The 27,925-nt window shown below is 39.8% G+C and overlaps 1 protein-coding gene across 2 annotated transcripts in view; it reads left to right on the top strand.

The window, feature by feature from the left end:
- CDK6 (cyclin dependent kinase 6) overlaps positions 1–27,925 on the top strand; it is a 121,227-nt gene that overhangs the window by 76,178 nt on the left and 17,124 nt on the right. For both annotated transcript variants that reach the window (XM_062494913.1, XM_062494903.1), the window contains exon 4: positions 16,196–16,305. In XM_062494913.1, the coding sequence (XP_062350897.1) occupies positions 16,196–16,305 (110 nt within the window). The remainder of the gene's footprint in view (positions 1–16,195; positions 16,306–27,925) is intronic.

Here is a 27,925-nt window from a genome sequence, read left to right as displayed (position 1 = left end):
AGAGGGCCACAGGCTGAAGCAGTGATTGTGCGTGACAGATTCTGGGAACAATGAGCCTGCGCACAGATCATCCAGATGGAGCATGCTTTTCTAAATTACACCAACAACAGGGTGGCCCACAGGCAAACAAAATAGTTAAACAATACATAATAAAGTTTTTATTTGGTATTTCCTGTGAGCCTCTGCCAGTTGCCAGGGAGTGTACTGTATTTTTCTTTTGCTGTATTAATTGTTGACCACAACTGGCAAAGACCCAAACTAGCAGGGACAGATAAGGGGGGGAAAATGGCATCTGGACACTAAAGCCTCAAGTGTACTGGGAAAAAAAGCACAAAAAATTACAGCATATATCTGGAATTTTCCAACTAACGATGTGCGGATGTGGTAGCGCTAGGGAAAAAGAGCCAAACTGAGCCTGCTTTGTTCACTAAGAGAGGCCCCCCTGTAACATTCCTTTTAGCTGTGCATATTTTGGCTTCAGTTCTGCAGTTTTAACTATATACAGTGTATGGAGCAGTTCAGTTGTTGCTTCATGAATCTAATGATTTTGTTACAAGAAATAAAACTACATCAATGCACATGTATCGTTATTGTTGTGAGGTGTTCGAACAGAAGCTGGGTTTTAAGTGTTAAATCATAGGTGTTAAATTTTCAGAGTGAATAGGGAGAAAATTTCATTAAATACAACCCATCACAGCAACAGCTGCAAGAAGGAGACCCTCAGTAGCAGTGAATGCTGCCTTTTTAAACTCATCAACGAAATCAGACCTTACAGTTATCTGGTTTAGGGAAAAGCCCACAGTATAGGATTAACACTTTGATAAAAACAGAACGCTGCATAAACATGCTAGTTGGATAACCATTTTTCTATTTTTTTATTTTTATAAACAGTTAAGGTGTTGGCATCTTTTTAAGGTAGTTTTATACTCCTGATTTACTATATGCAATACTGTAAGTAATTTAGCTCTACTGGTACATAGCAGAGAAAGGAAACGAGAACAAGATTACAGGTATTAGGCCACCTCTCCTAAGAAGATGCAAGTTGGTATGAAGGCTATCAGTTTGTATGGAGAGGACAGCCATCACTGCATTAGGCAGTGAACAGGGTTTGCAGCTACAACAAGTTCAATTGATGAGAAATAAGTTACTGTTATGAGCTTAAGTTTTTGTATATTTATTCAGCATTTTTAGATGTACCTGAACCATCTTCCAGTGACCCCTGATGCAAAATTACTTGGTTTCTACTAATAATTGTGCCATTATCCTATGCATGGATGCCTTCTCCATACCCTTATAACCAATCATTGTGTATCCTATCACATGTGGCAACAGATTTTTACTCTCTTTAAAGACTCTCCACACATCACAGTCCCTAGTGGAATCAGTATATGTAAGTTGTTCATAGTTAGGGATGTCAGTTGGAAACAAGCTGTCAAAGTAGTGTAGAAGCAGTAGATGAAGAATAGGGTCAGATCTGTAGGAGGGATAAGTACAGCTTGCTCCTGATCACTGGCAGGCATGAGTATCAAGTCCCCTAAGTCAGCAAAGTTCAAGAGCAGGCCCATGCTTAGCAACATAAATGTACTGATAACAAAATCACCTTCCAAATTACAAGTTTGCCCTTTTTTCCTCATACAAATAAAAAATGGTATATTTGCATGTAGTGAGCTGCTACCTCATTACAAAATACTTAAAACTTCACAGGAAGTCAGATTGATTAGAATAGGCTTCATTTCCCGTAAGGACACTGGTTCCTTCTGCAGTCAAGGACAATTAAAGTCTTTCAAACTTTGAAAAATAAGCTGATTTATAGATCACTTATTATGGGAGTGGTATATAATCTACTTTGTATTTGCCTGAGATGTAATTGATTAAAATTACGCTTGTGCCTGATGCGTGAGCTACAACACATTGATAGCATTCTTGTGTACAGCATTTCCCAGTCAACTGTTGTTCATCCCAGGTTCTACAGATAGGAATGGCAAGATGATTAAGAGAGGTCATCTCCGGTACTCCAGTACATTATTTTTCAGCCTGAAGATTACACCCTAGACTTGTATTAAGAAATACTGTTAGTCTCCATGTAAGTGATTTCAAGGCATGTTGCAAGGCTAACACTTCAGTTATTCAGAAGAAGCACTAAAAGCCTCTTTTATTGATCTCAATAACACCTTTGCTGTAACTAAAAAGCCCTTTTTTTTAAAATTAGTTGTGCTGTTCACTTCTGTTTTCCTTCTCCTGGATTGTGCTCATGGGTTATTTTAGTCTTGTTCCTACTTCTTTTCAAAGAAGTTTCATTTTCAGATTTTCATGCAGTAGCTCAAAACAAAACAAAGTTTATCTGGTGTTTAAAGATGCTTTGTAAATAAAAAAGCTTAAGGAGGGGTCATTTAGACCCATGTTTTGTAAAAGCTTCATATTACAAAAACTAACTTGCTCTAAATTCAGCGTGAGTGTATCCTTCTAAAAACAATAATACTATTAGCTCTTGAAAACACTTAGTTTCTGATCACAGGGTCATTAATGATTTTAAACAGCAGTAATCTCATATTAACAGAAAAGAAAAATACTCCAGTTCTTTGTTTGCTAACATCAAATTTTCTTCTCCTTGCAGGATGCCATTTTCCTTCAAAAAAAAATTTATTAGCTGCAGTTGTATATTCTTTAGAAAACATAGAGTATTTCTAATTTTTTTTGTTTCTAAAACTATTTTCAAAAGTACTAAAAATTAAAAACAAGCATAGATCTAAATACCAATGATTTCACTGCCTGCAGATGTCTTCCTTTAACCACTCAGAGCTTCCTTCTGAAATCTCTAGGAGTTAACGTGCATATTTGGAGTTAGGTTGGAGGTTTTTATGAGATGTCCAGTTGTGTTTCTTTACACAACCTAATAACATTAGACTTCTCATACAAAATGTTTTTTGCCTGAGAAGAGCAGCTGAGGTCCTACTGGCTTGTCCTGTTCCTCTTTAAGTTTAGAACCTTAGACAATTCAACAGCTTTAGAGGCTGTTGATCTGTGTCAGTCTCAGAACTGCTGGGCTTGGTATCTCTGCAGAAGCTCCGGCTTCTGCTTCTCTCTTCTCCTCAGCATCCATAGAGCCACACATTGATGTTACACAAATATTTCCTGACCACATGAGGATATTATTTACAGGACTTCTTCTAAAAATTAGAGGGGATACAAGTTGCTGTCTCTGTGTGGCTGTTAATACTGTGAATGTCTTCTGGAGATGGCAAGTGCTCTTATTTCAGGGAATATGTAAAGAAATTTTGAGTGCAGTGATTTTTTCTGAGAACAGGTCTTTGTGAGGAAAAGGCTTAGACAACTGTCGAAGATGAGGGGAAACCATATTCCAAGGTTAACTGGTAGTAAGGTTGATGTTTTCACAAGAGCACTTGACTGTCTCTCTGAGACCATTACAAAATCTATGCTAGTGCTTGAATATTAGTTTTCATTGGATTTATTCTCTTATTTTCAAAGATGAGTATATATTGCAATAAGCATTTTAGAAGACCTTTTTTTGTAAGTCTGTTTTCATCTTTTTTAATAAGGACTCTTCCTGAACTGTTAGGAGCCATGAGTGATTTACAAAGCAGCAAAAGGAGAAGAGATCTCCTAAATAATGTATCTTACATTGTCAGGCAAGAGAGGGGCAAAACCTTTTTAAGGCAGTACATCTCCTTTCCACACTGGGTGCTCTGTTGTGTATCTTCACTGCACCAATGCCAGTCTGTGGTTCAGTCTGTCTTCAATTTTTAGTATTGTTCCTCTTTCAAGGGGACCCCAAGAGAAGGTATTGCCACTACCAGCAAACAACATTGTTACTGCCTGGCCAGAGAGAAGTAAAATATATTTCTATAAATTGGATTTTTGCTTTTGTCCTGGAGACTCATTATGCTCAGTGTTTGGCAAACCCCTTTGCCTGTAAATTGATGTACCTTCCCTGAAGCTGAGAGCATTCACTTTTTATCAGACAGAACACAGCTAAGCCCAATTCTGGACTACTAAAATTGCATCTCAATGCCACACTCCAACATCAGATGCAGGTGCACATATTATTAGTCCACACTCCCTTAACCACTGCTGAAATTTGAGTCTGTCAAACAGAAGCCTCAGAGTGGATTTGGACTCTCAGGGAAAGTGTTTCCTCTCTAAGGCATCTCTGCACACAGTGTTCAAGGAGTTAATAGGGGAGCTACTTTGAAAATAAAGGCAGAAGGTCATTGTTGGCAACAGCAAAGACTCCTACAGCCTGCCATGGAGAGCCTTTCACCCGTCATTTCCCACCCGGGGGATTGTAAACATTGGCTCGCAGCCATGGAGTCCTACAGAACTCTTTACTTTCAGGATATACATTTATGTGTCTTAATGGAAACTGAAGCATGGCAAGTTATTCCTGCGTGTCCAGAAGGAGAGAGGGAGCTTCTGTTCAAGTTAAAGAGATTGGAGAAAGAGCCATTACTCTCGATGGAATTTGAAAACATAGAGATACCGCTTGTTTAGTGGTGCTTCACATGTAACATAGCTGCTGTTCTCAGGCAAACTTTCTCAACTCACAGGAATGTGTAGAATGCTGTCACTTAATCAGAATCCAGAAGAGGTCTTTTATCTGCCATTTGTTAGTAACTAGCAATATTGCTCTTATCTCATTGTCCTTTAGGCTGATGCAGTGCCCTCAGACTTGAGAACTTGTAACATGAAAGCACTCATTACCTTGAACATTCCTGTTTGTATTGTCTTAAGCTATTATCTCTTGGGCTTAAATAATTGATGCTTTGTATCAATTTTGAGAGTGTTATCTATAGAAGTCTGATCTACAACATTATTTTCACAAATAAAACATTTTATATTTTGTAGGTCTGTCACCACTCTGGAGTAGTCTTCAGTGATCTAGACTAATTAAGGTCTTGTTTATCCAACACAATGTTATCTGTAAATAATTTCCCTTGGAATGTGGCTTCTTGAAAATAACATAAATTAATCATACAGTCTTTGATGTTAACATTGGGAAATAATGTCTGTCAAAGTCTAATACTGGACCAACTGCAACATTCTGTTTTTTTTGCTGAATCTTAAAATAGTTAATATCAGTTCAGAAAGTCCTATAACATTTACAAGTGGGGGAGATTTTGTTTTGGTTTCTTTCAAAATCTTGGGCTTCACTTAGTGCTGTGAGCCCTAGTTTTGGCTGCTGAGTAGCGTATCAAGCAGCAAGGGAGGAGATAGATGTTGCTTCTTTCTCCACAGAAGAAAACAGAGTGCTGTCTTCTAGAATTTTTGTGAGTTCCATCCATTTGAAGCAGAGAGGTGGAATACAATCTATCTATATACAAAGTAGAATCCCGCATGGTTAATGTAATTAATGCCTGCTTTTATTTTTATCCAGTGATGGTCTTAATGTAAAATGCATACACATCCCAGAGCAGCATCCAGAAACTCGGCTCTTTGCCTCTTCCAGCTGATTGTTCTTAAGCATTCAGCTGCTTTCAGACACAGTCTTGCCCCATGACTCATATACTCCTGGCAAAATAGCGATTTGGCTTCAGCGAAGGCAAGGAAAGAGCTGTCACCCAAAAAACCCCTAGCACAGTGGTCAGAGAATGTGCTTGGGTGTAGGAGGTGACAATTAAATCCCCTTCAGCTGAGTTTCCACTTTGGGATTAACCTAGTAACATTTGCACAGGATGTTAATGTAGATTCAAACATGTATTGCTTCTACCACCGCTCTTGGTTACAGGCTTCACCAGGTAGGGCTCCATTTGGACTTTTGTTGAAGACATCCATTTACTCAGGATATCTGTCTACCAGAAATGCATCGCTCACAGCAGTGCTTTAGCTCAAACACAGCTGCTTGTTTCTGCAGCACAGGTCTGTCTGATGTGTGTGACCATCTACACATAAGACCTGAAGACACTTTCAGAGTAAGAAGAAGAATTTGGTAACTAAAGATACCTACAAAGAGCTTTGGAACCTCAGTGGATTGTGCCAGGCATTTTATTGGTCTTAAGCTCACAAAGCCACTTAAATGTGAGATTCAGACAGCCTGAAGACCCCTCTTACTCTTTTTGACCTTTCTCTCCAGTCCTTGCTTTTGGCTGCAAATTACATGTCTGTGGCAGGTCCTTGTCCTGGTGATGTTTATTTCAAGACTGATTTCTAACGACTGTGGTATGTTTAATTATGTATGAGTGCATACACCCGTGCATATATTGCATCTGTTTATGGAAAGTTCAACTTTTTCTAATTTTCTTTGTGTGTATTTAGAAACCTCTCTTCACATTTGTTTTTAGAAAGAAAGATGTTTCATGAGGGTTTTGTTTCCCAAATGTAATTTCAAGGAATTCTTGAAAGGTATTTCATAGGAGTTCCATCTCTATGGTATAATTTACAATTTTGTACACTTCAGTTTAATGCCATACATTTTTGTAAGGCCTTAGTAAAATCTACTGCATTCAGTTTCAAATGTGGAACAGATTTGCAGTGTTCAGACTTGCTCAAATTCTTTATGCCATAGGTGTAGGAAGGCCCAGCTCTGTCATGGTTGTCATGATGATCAGCCAGTTGAAGTCTGCACCTTGTGAAGTAGTGAGAGCCAGTACATCCCAAGTGAAACTTCTGCTTCAGAGAACCTCACTAGTTTGTGACCCTGGGTTATCTTTAAACTTTGCTGTAGTATAGGAATTTTTGCTCTAAGCTATTGCTTCACATGACCATCTCTGACAGCTCTTGATCCACCAGCCTTTTATCTACTTTACCAGGCCCTCAGTGAAATTGGTACTTTGCCTTCAGACAAAACGTTAGTTTCTAAGATTAGTTCTCAACTGAATGAAAATAGTATCCTGTTGAATTTGTTTGCACCAAGTTTCTGCTGTCTAGACTCCAAAGCTGTCCACAGTAAAGCCTCTCACCTAGAGAACTGGCCCAGTTTAATCCATTCTTTGTGGCTTCTCTGTGCATCTCCTCCTTTTGTTCAAGATGGCTCGACAGAAGTGGGCCCAGGTTCCATGGGAGGGAGGGAGGTCTGTCGTGGTTTTGCTTCATTTAGGCTTTTTCTGTTCAGGGCTGGAGTCCAACACTGCACCCCAGGAAGTGGGAATAATTTCTTCTGTCGACCAGACTCTGGTTTTCTGGTAGCAGTGGAAAGCTGGTCATCATTATCCAGTCCAGCTGTAGGTGGGACAGCTCAGATTCTGTAGTCTGATGAACCCAAGAAAAGACCAGGTGTTTTAGGGCAGGTTTGGGAGATCTTGGCATGGAGATGACCATGGGTTGCTCCTTGGCACAAGTTAGAGCTGTGTGTTCTCCTGCTCCCAGGAACAGGGCATAAGTGATGTGAGAGACTGTAGAAGAGGTGGATGCCATCCAGTGGGAATATGCAGGGTGCTAGATTAGTTGATTTCATGGTTTAAAGATATAGAGGAGAGCAAAGCAACTGAAACAAAGCCCAAGGTGTGCTTCTAGAAGTTAGGACTGTTCCCTGGGCTACCAAATGCCAACAGGTGACTGAGCAAGTAGAAACATGCCAAATTGCTGCAGCCAGACCCAGAACAAGGTCTGTGTTCTAAGATGCAGTCTCAGGCTGCCACCTTTCAGGTTTTTTTCGGTTTTTTAAATATTAATTTAGTTTGGAATTGTGGAAGGAAATGTCATCTTCTTTAAGTGTTTGAGTTGATCTTCATAAGAAGACAGTGGTGTTTATTTCTTTCTGCCTATATGGTTTTTTTTTTAGTTCTGAGATAGATGATAGAATTTGCTGTTTTGGTCTACAGATTTGATTATTGAGTCTTGAAGCGTGATTGAAGAATGGCTACTTCTAACTAAAATCTGTCTCTCAGTGTTGTCAAGTGTCTCTATCTGTAAATATGTTGCAGTAATAAGCACAAGTCTCATTGCATGCAAAGCTGACCTTTTCTGCAAAGAGTTAAGTTGTGCAGCTCAGAGAATAGAGAATCATGGTTTTGATTTCAATACACATCAAGACCTGGCAAGTCTAACTTGTGTGGGATCTGGATCAGGTAGACTAGTGTTGCTGATACTATTTTTGCTCCTTTTTAAAAACAAAGATAAAACACTTTTCACCTGAAGTCTCAGGTAGTCTTTCGGAAATGTTCTCTATATTGTCTCTGTAGGGAATTCTATGAAATACTGTGCTTAGTAGAAATAGATTTCCTTGTATGAGTTTTGAGGTGAGGTCTGAATCACCAGTGGTTTAAAATTACCTCATGTTAAGAGCCAATTATTTCCTTTCTAGTAGCTGTTCCACAAAGATGTTTAGTGCACAAAGACTTTTAAGGTAAAACCCTCTGAATGTAGGTAAAGTATCTTCAGCTAGCACATGATGTGCAAATGCACACACATTCATTCCTCCTGACAACGGATGTACCTAGAAAAGCTCTTCAGCAGCACTGTCACACTGAGTGATGTGGTTCTTCCTAGAAATAAAAAAAGGAAAATTCTGGTTAGTTTTGTGTGTATAGAACATCTGAGAAATTAATGGTTTCTTTATTTGTCACGTTATCTTACAGTAGATGCTGAACCATGTTTCCTTCAAATCACCAGTGTTTTAGCATCAAAAACAGGAGATCCCATTCTAAAACAGTGACTTGATAGTGGATGGTACATGTAATCAGGATTTGTGTCTTCTATAAATAAATAATCTTTTGCTTGATGATCTAACTGGTGGAATAATAACAACATTCATTCCAGTTTTCATAAAGCAATTCATCAAGTTTGTGCCCAAAATGGAGACAAATGTGAATAAAGAGACACAATTAGTATACCATGTGCAGTTCCTAAGACCCATAGCACCTGGGAAAGGATTTCATGTTTTGTAGGCTAAATCTTTTGTCAAGAAGTAAAGTGCTTTTTAAAAGCCACTAGAGTAGTTTGATACACATTTACTTTAAAATGGAAACTATTTTAATGTTTCTATAAACAGACAAACTATAATCATCTTTCTCTAAGAAAGAAACATTTCTCTCTAGTATACCTATCTCTGTGATGGAACTGAAAACAGTTAAGTAACAGTGGAAACACCACTACTCAAAAGAGAGATTGAACAAATATAATTGTTTGGGCAGATACTATCCCTGGAAACTAAAGCACAACATATAATGTAGCAATTACTACCTTCTCTATCACAGTAATAATAATAGAATAAATAGATAAATAATACTTATTATTAGGAATAATAAATAGATTAGAAAGGGTCCTAGGTTTGCTTTATGAATTCAGAAAGCTCAGTGAATGTTTTAAGGAAAAGACATAAAGACAGTTTGCAGCAAGTAAAGGAGACACACCCCTTTTCCAAACCAGAGATGAAAAGTACATCATTGTGCAAAGGCTAAAATTTAGGACATGCTAAAATCCCCTATCTTTGCCTCATTACACCTGTGGGACAGGTGAGTTTTGAACATGTTCTCTGCCTGTGCTGGAATTGTTGTGCATGGTGCTGCAGGGTGGAATGGGGCATTCATTGTCTCTCCTCCCTTCCTCGCATTTTTTCCCCTTGCTCCTGCCTCCAGCACACCCCAAACTACCTCCTCCCTTATTTCCTGGAACTCACACATGCAAAAAAACCCACAAAAATCATATCCCTATGTGGCACAGGTGTGATCCGTTTCCAAATGTCTTTGGAGTGTTCCTTGGGGGCATGGAAGCTGACGGGGAGATGGGGAATATCATCACTGTTGGAGCAGAGCAGGACATGGTGAAGGGGTGGTGGTGGAACTGTTACACAAGAGGGCTTGAAGGTGGGGGCACCTTGGGCTGTCAGGAGGACTCAGAGAAGCACTCAGGATAAGTGTAGGGCCCATAATCCTGTAGAATTGCCATCATGTCACACTAGTGTCACCAGCCCTCTGCCCTGCTCAGTCCTGGCTGCTGGCCCATACTCCAAACTGAAGGCAGTGACACATTATTAAAGAAATCCTTTCTTTTCCTAAGCAGTTTTTAATATTACATTGACTTCATTTTAAGCAATTTACTTTGTCAGACCAGCGAGCCATTTTAGCATAGTCATTTCAGAAATTACATTTCTTCTTTTCAGTCTCTGGACTGTTTCCACCAAGTGAGAGGGAAGTGAATTAGGCAGAGAGTCTCTCTCTTCAGTGGGGATTGAAGCCAGGCTTCAGTCAATATGCTTGTCTGTAATTCTGTCCGCTTCAGCTACTCTGTGGCAAATGTGTCAAGCTTAGTCATACAGCTGAGAAGACATTTTTACAGAGCTTCAACAAAATTCTTCAAGTTGTTGTACAGTCCCAAACCTGAAGAACAAGCCATGAAGTAGAAGGTTCATAGTGAATTTGCTAAGATTCCACTTTGAATCCTCATGAACAGTTTGAAGCAAGATTTTTTGTGAAATTGAAAGACCATGAAGCTATACTGAAGAGCTTAACTCTGCATACTGTACCATATAGTAGCATTCTGTAGCTATGTTCCTTCCCTCATTTTACTCAAAGAGAAAGGACAAAAGTAAATGAAAAACAGTGAAAAAGATGTCCTGAAGATGATGTGAAAGCCTTGTTAGTGAGAACTGAACAAAAAACCTGAGTTTAAGAACCATTGTAAGGAACATTAAAAAATTAAATTTACAATGAATCTTTCATGAGATTTAAGTGCTTTAAGTAACAAGATGAGCCAGCATCTGATGGCCACTATTATTAACAAAATCATACAAAAAGAGCACAGAAGAAACCACAGTCACAAAAGCAAAATGTTTACAAGAAGAATTTTACTTGAATTCAAGGATACTTTATGTGAATTTAAGCATCCTGCTAATTCCTTTTTTGACATGATTTCTGTGAAAGTTAGTATTTTAAAAGGTTTTACAGGCCTCTTCCAAGCCCCTCCAGAACTAGTTAGTATAGAATTAGTCTCATGCAGCCTTGGATGTCTAAAAGCAAGATGTCTACATGTAGGCCAGTCAGATTCTCCCCATGGATGTAATCAAATGCAGTGTGTGTACATCTGACCTGTGCAACGTGTTTAGGATAAAGGAAGGCCAGTTGCTGGGTGAGATGAGGAGTAAGCCGTGCCTCCCGCACCCCATCACTCTTGTGGAGGCACCTCTGAATCAGAGGAGATGAGGGAAGCATAGCAAAATGCCTTCTTTCTGGAGTGAAAGGAAGACACGGGGCCACAGCGTGACTCACTGGCTGGTAGATTAAACAGTGCCAGAAAACATTCGTGGGTACTGGAGCTCAATTGTCTATACTGTTAAATTATTAGAATTGTTCCTGGCATGAGTTATTCTGACCAGCCCTTCCCCAGACAGTTCCTAGGCACTGGCAGTTAAGCATGGACAAAGACCATTCCCAATAAGCAGTTTGCATGCGGTCACCTTTTTTGGGAGGCTGAGAATTTAATAATATGGACATAGGCCACTCTGTACTTTTTGGTCTCAGTGCCAAAGGAACATTTCCTGTCCCATTTAATTTCCTAGCACAGACATAGCTGCTGTGTTACAGTCTGATCCCTGCTTTGTTCGTGTAGCTGTGCAACTGGGCATTGGTCTGTACTTAAAGTCTGTGGCAAACTGAAACGTAGTCTTTTGTGTCTGTGTTACTCAACCCCATCCCTAAACCACTGTTTGTTTGTCTTAGTCTTTTTTGAACTGAATGCTATTCAGACAGCAGCTATATTTGGAAGGGGCTGTATATTGTGGAGATACATTTAAATTAAGCAGTTATGCAAAAATGAAAATCTGTTCTGTAAAGTAAATGGAAATTATATGAGACTGACACGATGCCTAGATCTTCTGTTGCTAGTCAGTAGATGCTTTCCACTAATTTGATTTTTTATCAAAAATAGGTAATGTGAAATGAAGGATTGAAACTCCTTGGGCTAGGTGATGCCCGATAGACACATCTGTCAGGTGTAGTTAGGCAGAAAGCTTTATTTCAAAATGAAGTTCTCTTTCTTCATCTAACTCTAAATGCAGGTCTGCCCCTGATTCTCATTGAGCGCATTTCCTTCTTCAGAGGGTCAGACAGAACCACAGTAGACTTTTTGTTCTTTTCCTTTCTACTGCCTCTCAGATACACGTCATTCATTTTCATCATGAAGTGCTGCCTAAATCTATTAACTTTTAAATAGTTATAAGTAGTGATCTGCAGCTACTGATACCCTTCTTACCTGATACCATCCATTCTTATCTGGACAGCAGAAACATAGAATGTGCACCGGAGCAGGAACTTAGTTACGCCTTTAGGTACTTACTTCTTCCAGTGTGTGAATGTTCTCAGTCTTTTCACATGTAGCTGGATCTATTAAATACAAATGTGACCAGGGTATCTTCAGGACAGGCAGAGTGGACTGAGAAGCTAAAGTGGGAAAAGGAGATAATTTTGCCCAGGAGCATTTGGAGGCAGTTGGAAGAAGAGAGGACAGGGTGTGAAATTTCAGGGAACTTGGAGGTGCAAAGGAGCTGATGAGGAATGCGAGGGAAGGCAGAGACCGAGGAATACAGCAGGGGCAGCAGTCTGTGTCCACCCGGGTGTTTGCACAGGAGCAGCAGGGAATTAGGCATTTTTGGTGATGCTGTCAGGGGACTGCCGGTGTGTGTGACTGGAAGGCAGAGGAAGGCAGTGGAAAGAAGCCAGAAGAACATGGGATGTGGCAGAAACCTGGCTGGTTTAAGAGAGCAGCTGAAGAGACCAGCCAGGGTGAGCAGAAGCAAGGAGAAGGCAGTGGAGAGAAGTTTCTTAGGATAGAAGACTAAAATGCAGCATGGTCATTAAAGTCTACAACCTCCAAAGTATTCTGGAATCTTGCACAATTTAGGATCTCCATCAGCATGTGAGCGTGAGTCCTTTTCCTATGTAGCAATCATCATGCGCTGCATTTCATGCATGTCAGATCTTCAGGAGAGCAGAATTTAAGTGAGATGTACTGATGCAGGTACTGATGCTTTTTTCATCCTAAAAGTGGGACTTAAGCAGCTCTGTTAAGTGCACTGTCGCTCAGCCAGACCTTGTCGCCCTGGTAGTGTGACTTACCTAAGCAAAGCATTTTTTCACTCAGAACCATGCTAAAGAGGAAGTGATGACCTGCTTCTTCAGCCTCACCGTATCCTGTGTTCAGAATAATTTTCATTTCTACTTCTCTGCAAATGTTAATGGAATGTCCAAAAATATTTTCTTGGTTTCTATGGTAAGAGAGAGTGTGAAACTGTCAAAACCACTGCATCATATGCATCTTCCTGTGCTTTTCAGGAGAAGACCCTGCCCACAAAAGGAGTCATCTGTGGCATTACTTGTGTGTGAACTGACATTTAGTGCCTTTTTGATCCCTTTCAGGTTGACATTTTGAAACACAGAATTGCATGTTACAAACCATAAAGGTTATTTGATCACTTTTATAGTGACACATTAATGACAGAGCACGTCAAACCAGGTCAACACAGATTCCTTCCTCTCTGACTACAATGCAGTCAGGCTTTAGCTGAAATTTAACTGTTAGTCTTTTGGAAGCCATATATTTTACAGGTGTAACTTCCCAAATTACTCAAATAAAATCTGCTGGTCCCCTGTGCATGCATGCATGGACCAGAGCAGGGTACAAATATTTGGAGAACTTGAAGTAAGGAGTCACAGAGGGGAGAAGCAGCCACTGTGCTGCACACTTCTGCAGCCATCTGAAAACAGGACTGTTCCCCTGAGCAAGCATGTACATGGGCAGGAGCTGTGAGGAGTATCTCAGGAAAGGAGCAGCTGTCCTGTGTCAAACTCCCCTGGAAGTTGGGGCATATGGTCCACACCCATGCATCCCCCAGTTCTTCACCTATGAGAGTGCAGAGCCCTAATGTTTGCAGGGCCTGTGGGATTGAGGAAAAGAAATCATCCTTATGCTCTGTGTGAGAAGAACCATGTGGACCTCAAGCCAGGAATCATGAGGTTTGGTGGTATTCCCACAGATCAGAGATCACACAGCTCTTCCTCCTGACACTACACCCAGCCATTTACAAACAGTAATGGGTTAAAAGTGTTATATCTAATTTCTCAAAGTAATATTACTTCAGTAAGCTTTTCCACAAATGTGCTGCGTGAATAAAAGCATAGTTCAGTTTGAGAGATACATCTACATTAGGAAAAATAACGTGTTTTAGGAGGAATTATATCTGATTCAGACAGGGCATCTCCAGAGAGAATCTCTGACCTCCAGTTATATTTGTCTTCTTTCACTGGAGTGAATAGCTGAAGAAATTTCTCTGTTTTTTATAAAGAAGTATTTCATAAAAGCATCACTAGTATGGTAGTAAATCAGGAACAAGATAAATGGAGCTAAGCCCAACTTCCACACAGGAATCTGTTTCTGTGGATGTGGAAGTGTAGCTTGCCAGTGCAGTACTTTGTACTGTGTTATTGAACTGCTTCATAGACAAATTTTATAAATAAACATCAAAGTGTTTAAAAGAACTGTTAGCAAATATAACCACTCTTGCTAATACTATGAACCTCCCTTCAATAGCCATTCAGTGGTTCCAAAGGCTGTCAGGGCATGTAATGATTGTAATAAATGTTGTATTTGCCTTTGTTTCATCTGGCTTTGACCAGCAAATTCAGTTGATTACTTCCATTGTAATTTTTCTTTAGAAGACAATTACATTGTTATCATAAAAAAACCCCCCACTATTCTTACACATTTCTTTGTGTTGGTCTTGAAATTCAGAACTCACTATCCTAGTTAACATAATTTTAAAATTTATTTTCATTCTTATACTTTCCTTTGTTTCTGTCTTATTTTTTTCAGAGTTTTGGTTTGGTTCATACTCCTCCGTAATGTTACATCTCCCATCTTCGTGTTTGTTGAACAAAACAGTAATTGTAAAGACCCTGCCAGCCCCCATAGTAACAGTCAGAGGTTTAAATTACAGCACGGAGTAAGAAAATATTGGCACTTAGCTGATAGTCAGCTAAGCTGACTAATCACTCAGCTGATGTGTTGTTATGGCTGGATTATATAAGGAGTATTCAAGAGTGGAATACTCCTGTGGCTCTGAGATTATATTCTAGCAAGGTAGTAGCTCACACAGGGCTCTGCAGAAGCTCCTTGTATTCTTCTGCAAATATCCTGAAGAGACAGCCTCATCTGTGTTTGGTCTGCTTGTGGAATACAAAAGGATAAATATAAACTGTCCCATCTCTGTTGTGGGTCCAGTGAGCAGGACTTATCAAAGTACAGTGATGGAGCAGTGCCAGTAAAATTCCCACTGGGTCCCTAAAATATATTGTGACACAGCCATTAGGACAAGAGCAGCTTAAAAGCAGGTGCATAAGTATGTGGGAAAGAGTGTGTCATTTGAACATACAGTGTAAGAGAAGTTACTGCTGCTCTGACCAGCAGCATGTGGGCAGAGACAGGCACACAACTGTAAAGGTCAGGAATCTGCCAGGAATCCTTGTTTTAAATAAAACCTGACAGTTTAGGGTTCCTTTGTGTGCAAGGACACCACAGTAGACAGCACTGATGCCTTTGGTAAGGGACAGCTTTGAGAACAGTTTGACTTAATATGTATCCAGCTGATAAAAGTTATAATTTCTTCAGTTTCTTCAGAGACAACTTTTGAGGCAGGTCAGAGATGTTTACCCTAATTGGCCCTTGCGCTTGAGTTAATCCAATTTCTTTTATTATAGAAAATAGTAGATAAACCATAAAGTGCTGAGAACAGGCATGCTGCAGATTCTGATATGTCCTATGGATAAACCTGCAGTATTCCCTGGCTTGTTTGCTTCCACTTTGGCTCTGGTGACTACATCTACATCCACGAAAGTTAGGAAAACAAGGCCTTGTTCAATTGACTAAGATTTGCCCTGTGGAGAGTCCAAATCTCCACTGGAAAGTGTTTGGGGCTCTGTAAGGTGCAAAGCTTCAAGGAGTTGCTGGTAGTGGGGTGTTGCACGGTGATTATCACACCAGTGCTATACTCTAAAACTATAATTTTGTTGTGTCCTGAATTGCAATATTCCTAACAAGAAATGGTCTCACATCCTGAGTCATCATCACTGCAGCTATGGATACTGAGATTTTCCATACAAGACCCTCTTCTATGTGCTAGCTAAACCACTTGGCCCTAATATGTGAGTTTTTACAATATAGATTAATGTAAGTGGAAACTGTACATACAGCACTTAGGAGGTTGTAATTCTGCAGCTAAACACTCTCTTTTCTGTTCCTTTTTGTTTCACAGGTTGTTACTTTGTGGTATAGAGCTCCTGAAGTCTTGCTTCAGTCCAGTTATGCAACAGCAGTGGATCTTTGGAGTGTTGGCTGCATATTTGCAGAAATGTTCCGTCGAAAGTAAGAAATACAGTTTTATTTTCTTCATGCTTTTCATTTGAAAAAATGTGCAGTAATGCCTGTTAGAATACACCAAATCATGTTTATATTTGAAGGGCCTGGTAGGATGTTTAATTTGCAATGCAAAATAAAAATGTCCATTGCAGATTGATACTTGGTGCTATCTTGGAGTCTCTTTTGATGGGATTCTCAGCTCTTGGTAAAACTTGCATGGAGCGTTGTTGTATTCTGATTGAAACTGAATCCAAATGCATTTTGGGGATAGAGGCTATTGATCAATTTGAGTAAAGCTGGATTCTGGAAGGGATTTACCCTGAGGGCACCGTGGTCAGCAGAGTCTTCTTCCTCTGCACTTTGTGTATTGGTACATCAGGTGTTTGCTTGTAGTCTGCTCTTGAGATATTTAAGAGGCTGCTGTAAACTTGTTTTCTAGAGGTAGGATTTTTTAAGAATGAGTTATGTAGCCTGGGGGTAGGGTAACAGATATGAAATGTAGTCAACCCCCTCCCCCTAGATACATGACTTTTTTTTAGCTGATTATATGAAATCAGAGCTAGCTCACTACAAAATATTGCAGCTGGATGCAGGTGAGGCCTGAATTCAAGAGTACCTCTCATGTACTGGTCTTTGCCTGCAGAAAGCCACTGATGTGCAGGTCGTACCATGCAGGGTGGGCAGAGGAGCAAGCCTGCAAGAACTTTAACATGATAAATCTGTCTTGATACTCACCTAACCACTTGCATTTTGGTTGAGCTGAAGGCAAAAACTGCATGGTGTCATCCCCTGGGTGATATCCACGTAGAAACTGTATAGTATTTTGTAACATTCGTGGTGAAGCCAAAGGATCTGCCGAAAGAAAATGTGAAAGAAAAATATATACTGGGTGGCCTAAAACTCCAAATCAGTACAATTTATGAGGAGATGCAGTGCTATAAGGGCCTTGAGAAACAACTATGTAATTTATACATCGTTGTTCAAATAAGTTCAAATACTGATTGAAATCTTGCAAAATAACTTTGGGATTTTACTACTTATTAATGTTATATGGAAAAATCATTTTTCTTGGGCTTCTTGCCTGCTCAAATGGCCTGGGTAGAGTTATCCTCCGCCCTCTCTGACTCAGAAATCAAGTCAGAAAGTTAGAGGAAAAGAGAATGAGGATTTTAGGAATATCACTTAATTCTCAATTGCAAATTTTTAAAGATTCAGTCTTAGCCCATATACCAACATATTCACAATAGTATTAAGCTGCTGATAGTTTTTCTAATTCAAATAGCAGAGCCAAAAGCTTCATTTTAGCATTTGCAGTAAGTGATACAGGCCAAAAAAATGAATGCAGAACTTTATTGCATGCTCAAAATTTTTTTCCCTCTCATTTAATTTGAAGTGTTTTGACAGATACAAAATACTGCATATACAAATGCCACCAATATAGTTTTATTTTTTTCTTGTAATACTGTATGAGCTTTTCTGAATCTCCAAATCCACACAGTAAATTAAATTTTCTACTTAAGTACAAATGCAAATATTACATTAATACTACAAAATCAGTATTTTTTTCCTTATGGAAATAAATTTGATTTGAACCAGATTTCAATAAAACCAGGACTCCTATTTTTCTTCCCAGATGTAGGGTCAGTCTGACATTCTCAGTCTTACATTTGGGAGATGTCAAAAACCGTAGAGGTCAGGAATCTGCCAAGTCTGTATGTACTATGTTCTTTCATCACAAACAATATGACTTGTACATGCCTCAGTGTAGAAGCATGATTTGGAAGACTGTTCTCAAGGTTCTTTGCCATGAAGCCACAGCAAGCAGCCCTGAATGGTGGCTCCGTGGGTTAGCATTGCAATATTCACTGCATGATCTGTGTTGTCTTTTGGATTCTTCTGATGGATTGCAAAAGAAAGCCCATGTTACTGTGACCTTGGTAGCAATAAAATGTAAAATTTTGCAAACTCCCTGGAGTATATCCAAAGGATTGAATAAATAGCAGTTTTGCTGGGAAATGGAAGTTCCCTGGAGTAATCACCAATCTGTATTTCCACTAGTGTTGGTAGGATAAGAGTATGAGAATGCAGCTAAATCTTTGCATGGTACACATGGATGGGTTTGATATTGAAACAACCTTTTTGTTTTGCTGGCCTACTGGGTACTTGCTGCCTTCTTTTCCTACCCTCTTTTGCTTTCTCTTTTAAAGATCTTAAAGGTCTGTCAATTTTAAGAAACATACTGAGACTTCTGTGGGCATTTTTATATCCCAGGGACTTCACTAGAACAGGTTTCATAATAAAGTACAATACAGCATCACAGAACATACCAGAATCCTGTTTTTGTGAAGGAGACATTGGACAGTTTGAGTTTTCTTGACCAGAATTTTGTAGGCTGTTATAAACACAGTGAGGGTACTTTAAGCCTGAATAAGTGCAGGAGAAAAGTGGGCTTTGTATAAATGGTCCAGTCTGTATGTTAGAGGTTACTATGTATTTTAAGTGGATGGCACCTCAGTTTAAATTACCCTTAATCTAAAACAATTTAAGACAAATGCAGGCCGAGTATTTATTTAAGAATTGGATCTGAGATACACAGAAGTGTATAAAGGACTTGGACACACACACACACATACACACACACACAAAAACATATATATGTCTGGACACACGTAGAGTAAGTTTTAACATTTCTCTTGCCTTGGCTGATTCAGCTAATCATATTACACTTTTCAGCTCTGTTCCTCCCGCAGTCTGAGGTTTATGTAAAGTCATAGCTATTTTAAAACTGCGCATTTTAATTTTGGTACATAGGCTTCTGCAGAGATGAACACACAGAGTTTGTATCCTAAAGTCCCTCAGTTAGATTCCCAAGGCTCCTATTCTATTCACAAATCAGCAGTAAACTGCTCAGTACTTAGGTGTGCATGTTATGTACACAGAAACTATTCTGCTTTGTGTGTTTTTTCTGTCCATGTGCCCTGCTGATGACAGCACCCTCAAAATAAAGCATTTCTTCAAAAATTCCTTGTATGACAGCTCCAGTTTTTAAATTTCCACTGTAGTTAAGCAGTTTGCAGAGACTTCTAGACATTTGGATGGAGTGTCATTATGTAATGTGTTTGTCATAGTGCCTGTTTTCTTTGTGATTTAAAAGCTTTGGTGCACGGGTAGTAAAAATCAGTTGGATTGACAGGGGCCTGAGGCATGGGGATATCATTTGGCTTTTTAATTAATGTTCAGATAAAGATTTGAATTACTTATAAAAAGATTATACTTTGAGACTGAGCATTTTCCAGGCCAGTAGGAAAGGGCTTCGTACCTTTTACTTGGTGAACACCTCATTAAAGAGAAAGGAAAAAAAAGGGAGTAGCATCCATTTCTATCTGGATACATAAAACTCTTTCAGCTGGCTCAAGAAGTGTGGGCGGCTCCTAAGCAGGAGGCCATGACCAGTGTTTTGGGGAAGCAGAGAATGTCTTGTTGTTTCAATTAGGTAATACTTAATCCAGGTGAATGAGGATGAAAGGAGGAAAGGAGTGGAATCCCAAATTCAGATCTGTGTGCAATGCTCTGTAAAAGAAAACTCTGATCACCAATCTTGGATTCTCTTCTGAGCAGGCAGTCTTGAGAAAAAGCGTCAGAATGTTTGGTGGTTCATTCTTAGTGCATCTATACCTGCCCAGTTTTCAAAACCATGTTCCCGTATGATTTCAATGCTTTGCAGACTAGGAGGTTGGTAGGTGTGCATGTGGGACTCAGGAGTCAGGCTATCTATGTAACAGCTCCAGCTAGGCACATTTAACTATAATATTAAACAAACAACTGAATTTGTTTACCTTTGGGATAAATACAGAGCTAAAAATTGTCAGAAGAGACTATTAGTTTTTGTAGCCTCTGTTATATTCATAGCCCAGTCGAGCTGAAGAAGTTACACACTAGAGGGTGGCCATGTGACTGCATGTTTACAGGCACCTATTCAAACCCAAAACTGGAAAGACAGTCCTCTCCCAAAACCCTTTTGCACCTCCCCAAACCAAAAGCAAAACAGTATTATCTCAGTGCAACAAGCTTCATCTGTCCGGGAGGGAAATGAATTCTGTTCACATGGGTTTCTTACTGAGACTGTTCATGCACCAGCTCCATGGTGTTTTAATCAGCCTTCTGTTGGTAAAATCATCAGTCCCAGAAATTCATCAGCTGCAAGGTTGGCACGAATAGTTTGAGATTATTATTTATTCATTTTTAAATATGAAATCATGTATTTAGCAGTTGTCACATTTTTCAGCCTACTCTGTCAACTCCTGATATACATGAGACAGTTACTGTATTACCAGCCGTGCTTGAAAATTGTAACAGCAGATAAGAGATGTGTGACTCTACAAAAATACCTGTGGTGGGCCAAGTTCCCTGGTGGATGCAAACAGCGGACACAGGGAAACAAGCTATTGGCATATAAGTCATCTTTCAGTGGTATAAATTTGTCCAATTAGAGGAGTTACATCACTGAGTGTAAAAAAAAATGCGAGCTTGGGACTTTGTTGTTCTAGATAATGTATACAGATGTGATCATATCAAAACTCTGGCGATGTGAACACTGGATTTAGGACCTACAGGCTGCCTAGAATCATAAAACATCAGGTTTTTAAAAACCAGCAGTACACAGATTCATTCTTAGCTATAATGTCTTAGGTTATTGAGTAATTGTAAATCATCTAAAGCACTAAAATACAGTAAATCTTTATTCCCCTTTCCAAACAAGCTGTAAGTTATTAGTACAGTTTGAAGTGCAGTCATCAGATCCATTGCATGTGCTTTCCTGTGTCAACTACAGACCGGGTAGAAGGGGTCTGCGGAAAGAAACCACAAGAATTGTGTTGGAACTGATTGTCCCTCTGTAGTCAGCACTGGTGAGGTCACACCTTGAGTACTGTGTCCCATTCTGGGTCCCTCACTTCAGAAAGGACATTGAGGTGTAGGAGGGTGTCCAGAGAAGGGAAATGGAGCTGGTGAAGAGTCTAGAAAACATGTCTCATGAGAAGCAGCTGAAGTGAAAGAACAAGAGGAAATGGCTGTAGGCTGAGCCGGAGAAGGTTCAGATTCGGTATTAGAAAAAATTTCAGTCCAAGAGCAGTCAGGCATTGGATTAAGTTGTCCAGAGATATAGTGGAGTCACTGTCTCTGGGAGTGTTCAAGAGATGGATGTGGCACTGGGGCTATGACTCAGGAGAATCATTATGGTGGTGTTGGACTGGATGATATTCAAGGTCTCCTCCACCCCCAAATGTTCCTGTGATTCTGAGAAGGGTGACCCACTCAGAATATGCCCATCACTTCTACCCAACTCATGAGCAAAGAAGAGCAGCAGGCTCAGCTCAGCAGCTGAAGTTTGAGTTAATGCTTTGTGGGATGAAGATGATCAAGTGATTGCAAAAAGAAATAGCCAAGTGTAACACCGTTTTTTAAGCTGTCTCCAAACCTTGAAGTTGGGAAGTTTGAACTTCTGCCATTTAGTGAAAATACTAACTTTTTAGCAGGATTATATGGTAAAGTCTTGGCTTCACTGAAATCATTGTTGAAATTAACCCTGACTTCAGAGGGGATTATAACCTCTTCCGAAACAATTCAGTGTGATAGGGTGGCATTAAGAGTGGCAAGGTATTCTCTGTTAATGTTCACAGTACAGCACTTGGAAGTGATGGCTGTAAAAAGTGCTGCAAACTGGCAAGGTATAAGAGATTGTTGTGTAGTGGTGTCCCCCCAGCTTCCATGCCTTGCACTTCTTTCAGTGATGCCTTACAAGCTTTCAGCTGTCTCATCTGTGACATAAACCCAGGACTGAGATTTCTGTTCAAAATAAGGGTTGTAATAAATGTTTGAGCTATGAAGAATTGTCATCTGAGAGTTGAGGCTAAGGGTGGAATTCACAGTCTCTCTTCTGGGCTTCATGAGGCTGCATAGCACAAGCAAAAGAGTGTGTATAAATTAAATTTGCCCGAATTTAAGCCACTCTGGAAGTATGATTATTGTTACCTGTCTGCTAAAATACCACACACACAAACACATGCACAAAAAGGTAGCTACTGTATGCATGTCCTTACCCAGAGAAAGATGTGCAACTCTCATTTGCTACCAGAGGCAACAAAGTGATAACTTGTAACAGAGCCTGCAGTTCCCTGGTGCTTTGAACAGGACAGGCAGCTTTATTCTCGGGAGAGATCTGCAGTCCAGTTCTTCCTTGAGTCTGTCCTAGCTAGCATCAGTTTCATGGTGCACTCATTTGGTCTGAATTAGCTGTTCTGTAGGTGATAATCTCTCACAGATACTGGCTTTTAACGTTGCACTTTCAAAAAAGAAATGAGGTATACATCTGGCAATGTGTGTTCACATTGAGAGCCACAGGTTCTCAATGGCTTAAGTGTGTTCTTCATCCAGAGATTGAAGTAAAGAGGGCAGTGGGCTTTGGGGAAAATTGTTCACGGAAATGCTGCTATTGCAGAGAATTGCTTGGAAATTTAAAAGTTTTGTGTCCTCTACCCCTGACATAGCCTGTATTGTCATTCCTTATGATGAGTTGTTTTGCTGTTGAATGGTCTTGAGGAATAATCAATCTGTAACTTTGAAAATGCATATCCAATGGGGAGGTTGTTTATGTCTGCCAAATGACCCTCAATTCCAATTAAGAAACAATATGTCATTAGTTAAATTTTTATTTCCATTATTCAATTATCCAAACCATTAGGAAAGCAGAAACATTTGTTTAAAGCCTATATTCAGCAGTTGAGTTCATATACTGCAACTTTCTCAGCAAAATACTTTGCAGTTGAATATAGAGCTTGTTTTTCTAAGTACAGGACATATTCCTCCTGCAGCCAAGTGCATCAGTGATGTGACTGCAGATACTTGGGTTCAGACAGGAGCAGAACAGAGAGACTACATATTCATATGAACCACCATTTACAGAACTGTCTCAAATGAAATCGGTTGATAAACTTAACCGGCTTTCTAAAGGGAAGGATTACATTCCTTGTCTTTTTAAAATTGTCTTTATTTGCATACCATTGTGAGTTGTCAACAGATTGGTATTTTAACTTCTTACTTTGTGTATGGATATTGCAGATGAAGTCCTGGTCATGCTGAACGTGAGAAAGAAAGACAGCTCTGATTGATAGCAGCGAAGACCAGTTTTATTTTACCTTTCTGCACATACAAGAACAGTACTATGAATACTATACAGTACTATGAAAAGAGGCTCTGAAGATAATAAGGAGCCTCTTAAATATGAATACTGTCATACAACAAATTGTGAGGCATATTTCTATGACACAGTATCATTTCAGATGCATCTTCATTCCTTGTCAGTTATTTTCCTGTGCTTCAGCATATCTGATCATTTAGTCCTCACTGTTTTCAATAGGCACAGTGGCTATGCAGCAGTAGGAATATTTGGCTTTGCCTACTAGATCCTGTATTCCTCTATATGGAAAATTTATGCTTCTTTAGAGTTCCTGGTTTAACTTTTCCTTCTCATGCTGTGTTCTCTTATTTTCAATACATTTCTGAAATGTCTTTCAAAAGCAAAGAAAATCTCTGTAATATACTTTCAATCTTCTTTAGGCTGGAAAGAAGAGAGAACTAGAGAGAGCAGCAGAGGAATCTGTTAACAAAAGTAAAAATAGGATGCATAACTGGATGTTGGGAGGGAAGGTATAATAAAACCAAGACAGTACAGACATGGCAAAAAGCAACTGAGTTAAGTACAGCCATGAATGCTGCTTATAAGTTAGGCTTTCCATATAAACTGCCAAACATTTTAAATGTGGTTTAAGAGAGAACTGTTCTCTTTATCGTGCAGCAATTTAAACACAGACTTTGCAATCACATTATCTGGTGTTTTCCAGTGAACCTTAAACCAACCTATCTAGTGGACCAAGAGCTCCAAAGTATAATCATTCACTTGTGTGCTTGTTTACAGTTAGACCTTGGTAGCATAAAGAACTAAAAGAATAACTTTTTTTTTTTTCTGTTTTGTCTTTTGTACTAACAAGCAATGATGGATGTTGCAGCTTAGAACTCTAAAAGCTACACAACTGAATTTGTAACCTTTGAACCAAAGTACTGTATGATTCTGGCCTGAGTTTGTTTCTGCCATTTTTGGAAATTATCTTGTTTTGTTACAAGATTGATTTAAGTTGCAAATGCCATAAAAGTTCACCTCTATCCAGACCAACTGTACTGGGAGAAGGTTTGTTCCTTAGAAAGATCTTGTCAGCATTCAAAATTCTGTGCTTTGCAATTTTCATCCTTTATTCTTCTGCCATTCATGTGCATAGGGGTGTGTGGGAGGCTGATCATTTTCCCAAACTAGACCTAATAAAATGGGATCATTTTCTTCCTCCCCAGATAAGTGGCCAGCCTGTTACAAATTTTTTTTTGCAAGTATTTTTAAAACTGAATGGACACAAGCCACAGTTTAACTTAGTGACCTTAGTGATCTGATGGAACAGCAATGACATTCTGCTTCACACTTACAGAAACTTAACATAAAAGGAAGCAGAAGACTGCAGAGGTTCATGCTATTCCAGTTTTTTGATAATGAGGTTTGTTTTCTGTTTAACCTGACCTCCAAGGCAGAACTTGCATTGGCTTTAGGCAAAGAGCAAACACACCTCAATAGAGAGAAGGGCAGACAGTCAGAATAATGCCATAATTATCAAGTAAGAAATAAAGATGTTTCCAAGACAGCAACACCTCATTAAAAGTAAAATGCCATTTTGGTTTTTAGTTCACATTTTCACTAAAGCCTTTTCTAGTTGATATCTGTTTGTCTGCAGCTGGGGTGATTGATAGCCGTTAGTCAAATCCAGTAACTGTATGGGTTTGTGGTTGGAGATGGGTGGTGAGTTCCAGGCCATTCACTTGTGGTTTTGCTTCTAGTTTCCAGCTGTGCCAGACTTTCAGTCAGAGGAATAGATCTGTTGGTAAGGGAAACCGTTGATAAACCATAGAAACCAAAAACTGCCACTACCCATGACAAAAACACAGAAGGGAACCCCAAAGCAGTGGTACAAAGCCTCACATAAATGGTGTTAGCTGACCAAGTTTAATTTGACTGTTTGGTTCAGGTGTGGTGTCATGTCGGGCAAGGCAGTGACCAGGGGATTGGGACCAGGTGGCTCAGGGTTCGCAGCCAGTGGCTGCACACAGCTCAAGCCTTGATGGCACCTCATGAGAGAGGTCTCCTCCTGGAGAGCTTCCCTTAGCTTCCTCATTGCAGGTGCCACAACACTAGTCTGAAATCTCCCTGGGCGCAAAGTCCATAAAAATATATGCATTCCTTAGAGGTGCAATATTCCAGTCTGTGGCAATCTGAATTTGTCTGGTCAGAGGAAAAGAGCTCGTGGTTAAGAGAAAGGCACATGTCAGTCATGATGTAGGTATTTTTAAGTCCCTGGTTATTAACATCATAGCGTTTGCAATGGATATTTGGAAGTGCAGATGGCAGCAGAAACATCTGGATCTGAGCTGTGCTGGGCACAGCTGCTGGCCAGTTGCTGTGAGCATGCATCACCTTTGTGTCCTCTGTAGCATCTCAAAGACAGGTTCATACCTGCGATAAGCCAGAGCAGCCTGAGGGCTGCCTTTGTGGGATCCCCAGCTGCAGATTGTTTTTAGCAGTCACTCCATCAGCCAGAGAACAGGAGAGAAGCAGAGCAATGTCATCCATGCCCCTTGCTCTCTAGGCTGAAGAGGGGATAGCCAGCTGTACACTGCCCAAAGACTTTCCATTTGAAAGGGTCTCCTGGCTCTTTCACACAGCTTCCCTCTGCAGGAACTTGGCTGGGAGAGACTTTGCTTTTTGCCGAGTTTGGCTGGGGGAATCTCTGTGTACTTTCGTTTGACTCATAATACAACTAAACATTGTTTTTATTTACTTTTCTCTTTCATAGGAAAATGGCTACAAAACGGTATTTAAATTCCTGGGATCCATTCCTGGACACTGGTGCACTCTGGAGAGGGGGGGAAAAGACTAGACTTTAACTGTGATTCATGTTGCTGAGCTCCTAAGTGTGGGAGTCTTTTTTTCCAAATTGAGTGTGAAGTCAGACATTTTGATCCAGGAAGCCTTTACTGAATTTTCTGTATTTGATTGTCCAGAAAGGGAGTCTAATAATTAGCTACCATTGGTCAGTCATAAAGTCAATATGTATTAGTTGAGAAGTATATAGGACAAATCTGTCCCATATGTATTGGTCACCAAGGCTGTTAGATTGTTCTTTATATCTAATAAAACACCATAAATGTGCATGAGAGAAGTGGAAAGCAGACCTAAAGGTGCAGACAGTCTCTGGAGTTCAAAAAAAAGCTAAGGATAATAGAGCTAAACATAACAGGTTTCTGAAACATTGTACTATTTTGTACCAAGTAAATAATTGGCTGTGAGAGGAGACCTCAAAAATGTCAATGAGAAAGCAAGAAGTTTGATATTTTGATTTCTGGGAAACAAAAGGGAATCACAGTGCCCAAAGGCAGGTCCCCTCTGCCCCTATAGAAAAGCTTGCCTCGGTTGCAGGGTTCAGATGACTGCAGAGAACTTGCTGGTGTATGCGTTGCAGATGTCAAAGACCTAGACAGAATCCTAACTTGGTGAGGAAGGAAGGTGGCCACAGCCTCTCCTGCATGTATGTGCCACCTGCCACAGAGCAGCACATGTTACCCACGTGTAGCTGGAGCTGCCTTTGCCATCAGGGGCCCGGTGTTACAGTTCACAATAAGTCACAACAATTCCTGTCCCTTCTTCCTTTGAAGCTATAGTTTGCCTTGTGATATGAAAGCACGTGTTGTTGCCTTGCTTCTAATTTTTGTTTGCACATGGCCCGTGGCACTGCCATTGCATTTGCTTGCTTGCTCTGCCTGACCTGCTGGCCCTGTAAAGATGAATCCATGTGAGACACAGCCACCATGGTGTGCTGACTGCTAGAGGCAGAGCCAAGATTTGACAAGCTCTTGGTGCCAGCATGTGATCTGCCTGTCTGTTGTTCTCTTGTGCTTGTGGCATGCTTCGTTTTGCAGTCTTTTAGGAACCATCCGTCTGGCATGGTCAGACCATGTGGCTTCTTCCAGAAACTGATACGTAATCTGGTCTGCTTTCCTTTTATAGATGTACTGAATGAATCCCATCCAGATGCAACTCTTAAGACAAACTCTGAGAAAGTATTTCTTCTTTTACTCAGATATTCTCCATATTCATAGCTTCTCTCCTAGCATATCTAAGTTTGCCGGTAGTAAGTGCTTTTGGAATATAGACATTTGTCAAATATGAATTTCGTCCAAGGGATTACTTCATTTCCACTCATTTATTCAACTGAGCTGGAGTAAATTGGCATAAAGATTCAGTTACTATTGATTTTCACTGAGTCTGAATCAGTTAGCTAAAGGTACATGACTCAGTGAGCTATATCATCCAGAATTTCACCAACTACAGTGAATTATCAGATCTTTTTTATTAGATTATGTGCATGAAATAGGCTTTATGAATACGTCAGTACAGAATGCACACTGTTCTATACAATTTAATAATTTCTTAAGTGCTCTTTATATCCAAATAATTTTGAAGCAAGCTTTCAGC

Source organism: Cinclus cinclus, chromosome 1 (assembly GCF_963662255.1).
Source record: "Cinclus cinclus chromosome 1, bCinCin1.1, whole genome shotgun sequence".
NCBI classification, from domain to species: domain Eukaryota; kingdom Metazoa; phylum Chordata; class Aves; order Passeriformes; family Cinclidae; genus Cinclus; species Cinclus cinclus.
The sequence above is the reverse complement of the archived record's forward strand: the minus strand, read 5'-3'. Positions and strand labels throughout refer to the sequence as shown.